Source organism: Capra hircus, chromosome 3 (assembly GCF_001704415.2).
Source record: "Capra hircus breed San Clemente chromosome 3, ASM170441v1, whole genome shotgun sequence".
Classification (NCBI taxonomy): domain Eukaryota; kingdom Metazoa; phylum Chordata; class Mammalia; order Artiodactyla; family Bovidae; genus Capra; species Capra hircus.
The window spans coordinates 99082593-99091604 of NC_030810.1; the positions used below are offsets into that span (position 1 = coordinate 99082593).

At 43.9% G+C, this 9012-nt stretch overlaps 2 protein-coding genes across 3 annotated transcripts; one reads left to right on the forward strand and one right to left on the reverse strand.

Annotated features, from left to right (window-relative positions):
* LOC102184212 (gonadotropin-releasing hormone II receptor) lies at nucleotides 149-1129 on the forward strand. The gene is given in 1 exon segment (XM_018046015.1): nucleotides 149-1129. A coding segment is annotated over 1 exon segment (564 nt). The 5' UTR covers nucleotides 149-464; the 3' UTR covers nucleotides 1029-1129.
* On the reverse strand, nucleotides 4622-7022 carry RBM8A (RNA binding motif protein 8A). 2 transcript variants are annotated; one of them, XM_018046014.1, is made up of 6 exons: nucleotides 6900-7022; nucleotides 6565-6624; nucleotides 6362-6436; nucleotides 6039-6175; nucleotides 5635-5771; nucleotides 4622-5521 (listed from the first exon to the last, which is right to left on the reverse strand). In XM_018046014.1, the coding sequence occupies exons 1-6, from the start codon at nucleotides 6964-6966 to the stop codon at nucleotides 5476-5478; spliced, it is 522 nt and encodes a 173-aa protein (XP_017901503.1). In that variant the 5' UTR covers nucleotides 6967-7022; the 3' UTR covers nucleotides 4622-5475. The 2 variants fall into 2 exon arrangements, with proteins under 2 accessions (XP_017901503.1, XP_013817917.1); XM_013962463.2 differs by having other exon boundaries at nucleotides 6362-6439.

Genomic DNA, 9012 nt, shown 5'->3' on the forward strand with positions numbered 1-9012 from the left:
CAAGATCTCTATTTCATGAGCAAGCCTCCAGAGGCACAGTCTTCTTTAAATATTCTGGACCAAGGGCGAGGCTTGCAGGAGTCGGGGCGGAGCGAGAAGGCGCCGCAGTGCTCTCTCCAGGACCACTAGGATGGGGTTGCCCCTGACCCAGGGTTGCTTACAGCGGAACACTCGCAACACACACACACACACTCACTCTCACGCTTCTATCGAATTCAGAGCTCCAGGGGGCTAAAGGAGTCTGCGGAAGTAGAAGCCAGCACCAGATTCCTAGTCCCTACAAGCCCCTGACAGTTGGACAGGTGACCTCCAGATTACAGACGGAGTCTCCAGAGATAGAGGCTTTAGTGGACGAAATTCGCAAAATAACCATCTCAGATCCTGAGGAGGGAGAAGAAACTGGACGCAGCTCACCTCTTCAGACCCACACTTCATCGCCCCGCCCCCTTTCTTTCCAGGTTACCATGTCTGCAGGCAACGTCACCCCTTGGGGGTCATCAGCGGCGGGGGAGGAGGTCTGGGTAGGATCAGGAGTAGAGGTGGAGGGCGCAGAGCTGCCCACCTTCTCAGTTGCCGCCAAGGTGCGAGTGGGAGTGACTGTCGTGCTGTTTGTTTCTTCGGCTGGAGGGAACCTGGCCGTGGTGTGGTCAGGGACACGGCCGCAACCCAGCCAGCTCCGTCCCTCTCCGGTACGACGACTGTTCGCCCATTTAGCAGTTGCCGACTTACTGGTCACTTTTATGGTTATGCCCCTAGTTGCGACCTGGAATATCACTGTTCAATGGCTGGCCGGGGACTTTGCATGTCGTACACTCACGTTCCTGAAACTAGTAGCCATGTAGGCCGCAGCTTTCCTGCCTGTAATTATTGGGCTCGACCACCAAGCAGCCGTACTCCACCCGTTTGGACTGCGCTCAGCTGGTAGGAAACTTCTTGGGGTAGCCTGGGGACTCAGCTTCCTGCTCACCTTGCCCCAGGTGAGTGACTTGGGACTCAGGGTTAGACTGGACAAGAATTTGAGTACATAACATGAGCCTTCGGATTCAAGGGGTGTGCCTGGCCATAGTCAACATTAATCCTCAGGGTGGGAGCCTCTGCTCTTTTGCAAGTTAAGATCATTGCATGTTAATTTGTATTTCTATTGAGTCTGTTTTTACTACACTTGGCTTCCACCTCTTTGCATCATCGTAGTCCCAACCTTCTTCAGATTATTGCAGGAAAGCTTCAGAGCATGGAGTTTCCTCCAAGGGAAGACATTAAGAAGACAGTGACAAGAAAACTAAAAAAAAAAAAAAAGAGTGAATCCGGGACTTTGGGTAAAACTTCGTGATACCTTCATTCATCAATTAAAAAAAAAATAATGCAGTTCCCCCAAGTGCATTAAATGCTCTATTAAGAATAGAGCAACAAAGTCCTGTCTTCAAGAAATTTATAGAGGAGTGCAGAGTCAAATAAGTAGGCAATTACAATATAATGTCCAGTTAAGTGTTATGCTAAAGCTAAGCATAAGGAGCTAAGGAACAATGAGGGGTGTCTGACCCACTTTTGGTCATTCAGGGAAAGCTTCCTGACTTCCCAGAGATATCAAAATTTCATTCTTGAAAGATAGGTGTTAGGACAAAGCAGGAGGAATGCTGGAGAAGGTGGAGGGTAGAAAATCTCAAAAGTAATCACAGTTAAAGTTGAGGGCTAGAAAATGGCAAGTAATGAGCCTGGAGGGGAAGGAAGAACCAACTTCACAAATATTAAGCTTGTACTTTATCCTAAGGGCAGTGGGGAAACACTAAAGTAAAAGGCAGCGGGTAACATAATCAGATTTGTATTTTTTACTCTAGCTTTATTGTGTCAAAACTGAAACAAAAAGGTGCATCTGAACTTGAGTACCAATTAATCAAATCTCAGTATTGAAAACAAACTATAAATCTAGAAGAAGAAAAAAAAAAAGCTAAATATGGAGCAATTCCTTCAAAACAAAACCACTAACACCATCTGGGGAAAGGGAGTAAAGCAGCATCTCTGAGCCTATGGTTGGGATTATGTCAGGGAGAGGGGTTAACATTTCAGTCTCTGGAATAATGCATTGTAGTCACATTTAAGACTGGATTCTTAAATCCTCAAATATTAGAAATGTAACTACCAAAAGTTAGTCTGACTGCAGTTCTAAGACAAACAAAAAATACTGCTTCCAACAGTATGTTGTAAACAGGAGCCCTTTGCCTGTTGCCTCAGTGCAAAAGAAATTAATTAGGTTTATATGAAATTAATTTTAGAAGTGGACTGGGAATTAGAATTAGGACTGTTTTTGTTGTTTGTATTAATTTGCTCTGTTTTTTCTGAGTCTAGGCTCTACCACTAACTAACTGGATAACTTTGGCTAAATCACTTGAAATGCATAGACCACAAGATTATGGAATAGATGAATTTCATCCTTCCTTGGAGCCTGACAGTCCAACAATGCAATTTCTATTTGCTTCAATTGCAAACTGATGGTAACATGATTCAGGTGCAAAAGGTGTTATTTTGGGTTCCAAATTATCAACCTCTTAAAAAAAAAATTATCAACCTCTTGTATAAATTCTGCAGTGCCCATATGTTGCATTTAAAATGTCAATTAAAAATTGTTAGCATGGTCAAGGGAATATTGGTGTAGGTAGAAATTATTTTCATAGACTCATTTCCAAGTATCAGAAGTAAAGGTTTCTATAGTAGGTAGTAAAATATAAAATGCATATAAAATAGTCAAGAGGCTGGACTAAAATATAAGTCCCCGAACCTTGCCTGTTTTCAAACCTTCTTCTCACAAGTCAGATGTTTTCTAGGCATAGTGCCAAGCCATGCACACACACCACCCTCACCACACCACTCTCCCTGCCCCCTACCAAGCCCCACCACCAAAAGAAAAAAAAAACAAAAACCCATCCAGGAATATATGGACTCAAGATAGGGGTAAAGGAAAGACCACTCCCCAAGTAGAATAGCCTGGTCATAACTCCAAGCAGTTCATAAAATCATGTCTCCGACTAATACTATTCTCTTTTCCTAAAAGTCCCTCATGCCAGCTGAAATCCCTTTCTGAAAGGCCTCATATCTAGGAATTTGATACCTACTAAGTTTGCCTTTTATCAAACTAATACTGACTCAATCTACCTTACCTGAACTAAGGTACGAACCCTGAAGCTCTCAATTGAAAAATGCTCTTTACTGATTCAAACCAAAAACTAGTTTACCAAAAAAAGGAGGGGCAGCCAACAGCATTTGGAAAATGTTAAATTTTATTAATGTTATTTTACCATTATAATTATTGTACATAGGACTATTACTAAAGTCACTTTAGAGAGTGACTGCAAAATAGCTGCAACTCTAGCACCTCCCATTTTATACAAGATTTCTTTTTCCCACATAATTAATCACAGACACATCAGGAAAATAATTTCAGCTAAAAACAGTGAGGGGAAAAAAATGTTGGTGAGGTGGTAGAGATATCCTCTTATAAAATGGTAGATAGTACTCAAAAGACAGGATTCTTTTAAGTCCTGGATTTAATAAGCATAGCCTAAGAGGAAAATAGGGATTTTCAAGATACATTTCTAACCTTTTAAATAAGACACCACGGATGTACCATTACTCAGCACTGAAGGGAATTAAGAATGGATTGAGATTATGCACTGTATTAGCTCCCAAATTTCTTAACAATCACACACACACAAAAGAATGAATTAATCGGGAGGAGATAGTGTTAAATTGGTAGGTAGCTTGGCAGGGGAGAAGGGAGACCAGTTCTAATAGTCCTTGACTCCAATCTAGCTGTTCCTGTTCCATACTGTCCAAGTCTCGATGGCAAGAGATCATCTATAACCTCTTCACCTTCTGCTGCCTCTTTCTCTGCCACTGACTGCAATGGCCATCTGCTATAGCCGCATTGTCTGCAGTGTGTCCACTCCTCAGACAAGGAAGGGGAACCACGGTGAGACTCCAACCCCCAGGCCCTAACCCATACCCTAAAACTATTGTCTAGCCTCATTAATATGATAGCTATCTATCAAACCAAGGAGCTTGCCCAGTGGCTTAGTGGCAAATAATCTGCCTGCACTGCAGAACACTCAAGTTCAATCCATGGGTTGGGAAGATCGCCTGGAAAAGGAAATGGCAGCCCATTCCAGTATTCTTGACTGGGAAATCCCATGGACAGAGGAGCCTGGTGGGTTTTAGCCTGTGGGGTCACAAAAGAATCCGATGCAACTTAGCGACTAACAACAAACTGTATCTCTAGCAGCTAAAGCCACACTAACTTCATTGAATGCTTTCAATTCTAACCAACCACTAGCCATCATTCTCTGAAGTTGAGTTAGCTAGGCAAGAATTAAGGAGAAGGGAGATCAGTATTTTCCTTTGCTCTTGGACACCAACACTTCAAACAGACTTTGTAGCTTCATGTACCACAACACCTCAATTGAAACCTTTTTTCCAGCTTGTCTGTCATAATCTCTGATGGGAAGGGAGCATATAGTCCCAGGTTGGGAAGGGGAGGAGGGCTTGCAGCATTCTCTTATAGAGGGAAGAGCTCTATCTCACAATTTCTGCCTATCAATTTAGAAGCTAAGTGGTTCTGAATTCGAGTGTATTTTCTAAATTCCCAGCCCCTGCAGGTGAATTTGCCGTCTGCCGCTCCTTAGACAATCACTCCCATGTTCGTCATTGGGCCCTACTACTGGCCCTACTTGTCCTGCTGACCTTCATCTTCTGCTGGACACCTTATTACTTTCTGGGTCTTTGGTACTGGTTCTCTCCCACCATGCTAACTGAAGTGCCTCCTAGCTTCAGCCACATCCTTTTCCTCTTTGGCCTCCTCAGTGCTCCTCTGGATCCTCTCTTCTATGGGGCCTTCACCTTTGGGCGCCAAAGACAGCATCAAGAACATAGTATAGACTCCTCCAGGGAAGGAGGTTCTGGAAGAGTGCCCCAACAGGAGATTCAAGCTCTTAGACAGATGGAAGTACAAACAAATGTAGCAACAAGAAAGGCAGGAGAGAAAAAAGAGACTTCTCTATGATACCACTTGCTCAGGACAGCATATATAGGAACAGAATGATTATTCCTTACTGTCATGAGAACATCTTACTTCTACCCTTGCTCTCTTAGCTTCAAAGAAAAAGAAATACTGAGCAGTGTCTCTACTTGACCCTGACACTGGAGACTGTATCTAATGTAGAAACTCACACAGAATTCAGTCCCTGGGAGAAATATCTTCACAGTGACCCATACTGCCTCACTGTAAATAGTACTCCAGAGCTTGCAATATTAGAAAAGGAAAGTAATTAGAAAACAAAAATTGTACATTTATTCATAATTCAAAAGAAACACTAAACAGTGTAAGAGATTAAATATAAACACAGAGTTCCACCCCAGCCGTATTTCTCCAAGGTTGCATGGTCAAATGGAATCTCTGGAGAGAACACCTGAACAACAGAGGATGGGTCAGCGACGTCTCCGGTCTGGACTCCTGCTGCGTCTCCGACCACCTCTAGAAAGAAGGAAAAGGGGCAGGGTCCATGAGAGGAACATAATACTATGTCCTTATTCTGCTTTGCTTATATTCCTTCCACTAAGATAATGTTTTTGCCCTCTGCACTTTACCTCCTCTTGCCCTTGGGTGGACCCCGAACAAAACACCAGTCCACACTGATTGGCTGTCCCATCAAATCCTGGCCATTGAGTCCCTCCATAGCAGCCTGGGCCTCCTTGTATGTTTCATACTCAACTAGAGTATACCCCTAGACAAGAAAAAAACAGATCATCAAAACTCCATCAAGCTCTTTTCTACTCAACTAGAAAAATCTATCAACCTTAAACAACAAATGCACGTCACATCCCTATTATACATACAACTTGTCTGTTTCTGCCTCTTTGCTATGTCTAACAATCAATTCCCAATCTCATTTTATTTCAACTCTTGGCCAACCACAGCCAACGTGGGAGAACTACCAATGCTGTCTAAGGATTATGGATGAAGAGAAGCAATGGAGTATGGCTCAGAATACCTTTAGATATCCTGTACGTCTGTCCAGATTGAGGTGGATATTTTTTATTTCTCCATACTCTGCAAATTTATCATGGATGTCTTCTTCCGTGGCTTCCTCATGGACTCCAGTGACAAAGAGAATCCAACCTTCAACAGCTGTAGGTAGGGGAACAGAGGAAAGTTGTTTGAGCACAACAAACACTTAAGCAAGATCACATAAGTAGTGTGTGTGCAGGCTCCACAGAGATTGGTTAAGCGACCTCTGACTCCATTCCTACTGGGTTTTACTTCATTGGTCCCTAACTCTGTACAGACAGATCCCTGCAGGTTCCATTTACTTACAGCGTTGTGGTCCGGGTTCATCGCCATCCTGCTCCACGCTGTCATAATCCTCACGCATCCGCGCTCGAGAACCCTCTTCTATTAGAAACACACAGCAGATCACCGGAAATCCCCCTTCTCCTACTGTTCACCGTAGGTCTGAATGGGGATTCCAAAACTCGTAGCTCTCTCCATTCGACCCCATTCCACCCACAAACACTCACCGGAGCCAAAGCCACGGCCCTTCCGTTTCTTCGCTTTTTCTTTCAGTTTGTGGATGCTCTCTGGAGCCCCAGAAGAAAAGGAATAAGTGAGAAAGGTAACAGTTGTTTACAACAATATTCTCTCTGCAAGACATTATCTGAAAGCAAACCCCACCACCTCCAGGCTGTCCCTTCCCGGCCCGCCCCTTTTCCTCCCAAAGGGGGCGGAGTCTCCAACCAACAGAACCCGGTTCCCTGGCTCGTATCCTCCCTACTGGGGAGAAAGATTATATTTTCCTAAAACGTCCTTCTCTCGCACCTTCCCCGCTTCCCGCAGCCGCCTCCACTGTCCTCACCGTCCCCATCCTCATCCATGGCGAAATCCTCGCCCCCAGCCTCATGAAGATCAAGTACGTCCGCCATCTTTCCTTCCCTCCAACTCTCGTCCGTGCCGCTCAGGCACTTGGCTCCTCGGGAAACTGTCGCGGAGGGAAAAGGTCATCAATCAAGTTGACCAATCAAAAACTAACACTAGGTCCCGCCCTCTGCGCGGTAAAAATACGCAATGGAGGCGGGCCTAGTTAGGGAAGATAACGGAAGTGTTACTGTAGCCATCTTGAGCGGGTCAAGAGCATTGCGCGGCACCCGTGTGCGGCGAGGTAGGGGGTGGGTGGGGCTAGTGAGTTCCTCTTAACCAGAGCTTCGGACATGACTGAGCGCCTAACACTAAGCAACGAAAACTAACTACTGACGTGAAAAGTGAAAGTGTTAGTCGCTAAGTCGTGTCAGTTCTTTGCGATCCCATGGGCTGTAGCCCGCCAGGCTCCTCTGTCCATGGAGTTCTCCAGGCAAGAATACTGGAAGGCGTTGCCATTTCCTTGTGAAGCCCAGCCGAATTTTTATTAGCGGGTTGCTTTTCGTCTCTTTTCTTTCCATACCAGGAACTGGAAGCTGAAGAAAGTTTTTTCTCTAAAAACTTGCAGGCCTATACTGTACCGAGGAGCAGCCGGATCTCTGATGGAAGCATTAAAAAAAAAAGTTAAGCCAGCAATGCTACCTCAAAAAGCTGCGTCTGGAACGTACTGTTCAGTTCAGTTCAGTTCAGTCGCTCAGTCGTGTCCGACTCTTTGCGACCCCATGAATCGCAGCACGCCAGGCCTCCGGGTCCATTACCAACTCCCGGAGTTAACTCAGACTCACGTCCATCGAGTCCGTGATGCCATCCAGCCATCTCATCCTCTGTCTTCCCCTTCTCCTGCCCCCAATCCCTCCCAGCATCGGCTTTCTCTCAAGAAAATCAGCCGACCTGGTTTCCCGTGAAATACTCTTGATGAGACACGTATCAACTTTTCTTTTTTTATTTAATAATGTCTCAGGAAATTCCCTGGCGGCTCCACATTTTTACTTCGGGGGCCGCGTTCAGTTTATGGTGGGGGAACTAAAATCCTGCAAACTCGGGGTCACGCACCCACCCCCCAAATTAAAAATAGTCTCTTAAATTCTACCCACCGCTTCTGGGAATTAAAAAGAAAAAGTCGTGATTTTAAATAAAACAGAGGCTTTAGCTTCTTTGAGGATAGTACAGATATTTCACGTTTAAAAACCCAGGAGTTGAGGAAAAAGAATATTGCCCCCACATTCTGGAATCCGACATAGGCCTTAAAAAACAGTAGTGGATAAGTAGTCATTTATTAATTTTTAAATCAGTTGTGAATGCCTATATGTGTGTCTAATATTAGAGGTGCTAGCAATACAAGGGGAAGTACAGCATCAACAATCACTTTATAATAATATTATGAAAGTGATCATTGCTATTACAAGTTACTACAGCAATACAAGTTTCTAATAGGACTGGAATTAAGGAGAGTGCATTTAAGGGAGGGCTTCCATTTAAACTGTGCTTGTAAGGCTGTTTTGCTTTCCAGGCAAAACGGTTGTATTGAAACTAAGATACATTAATCCATTCTCTACAGTACATAGTATGATCTTTAAAAAAAAAGTCACATCTCTACTGAAATCCCCCTTACTTATTTTTGCACTTAGAATAAAATTCAGACTCACAGCCTGATCTGCCTATGTCTCCAGACTGTTTCACTACCATTCTTCCCTCTCACCTATTACTTTACTATACTTTTCTCAACTATGTTTACTCCCTATACGCAATTGTGTTGTACACTTTCTCATCTCTGGACATTTTGTAACTTTCTGTCCCTGATGAGCTTCCTCCAGCTTTTCACATGGCTGGTTCAACCCCATCCTGTAGGTCTCCCTGAAATCCTGCTGTCACTCAAAGGAGTCTTCTCTATTCTATCCTTCACTCTTATTTCCTTCACAGAACTTAAAATCAAATCTTGAATTACTTTGTTTACTTTCTAGCTTGTTTACTGTCTTTCGCATTAGCAGAGATTCTTATTTACAACTATATCCTCAAAGTTCAGACCAGTGCCTGATCCATAGCAGACAATTGCT

What these genes read in the sequence shown, in the direction of transcription:
- RBM8A (XM_013962463.2), bottom strand. Translation starts at nt 6,966, where the DNA reads ATGGCGGACGTACTTGATCTTCATGAGGCTGGGGGCGAGGATTTCGCC. An exon ending in CATGGATGAGGATGGGGACG is followed by an intron (nt 6,625 to 6,899) that starts GTGAGGACAGTG and finishes CTGGGGCTCCAG; the next exon opens with AGAGCATCCACAAACTGAAA. An exon ending in GACGTACAGGATATCTAAAG is followed by an intron (nt 5,772 to 6,038) that starts GTATTCTGAGCC and finishes TTTCTTGTCTAG; the next exon opens with GGGTATACTCTAGTTGAGTA.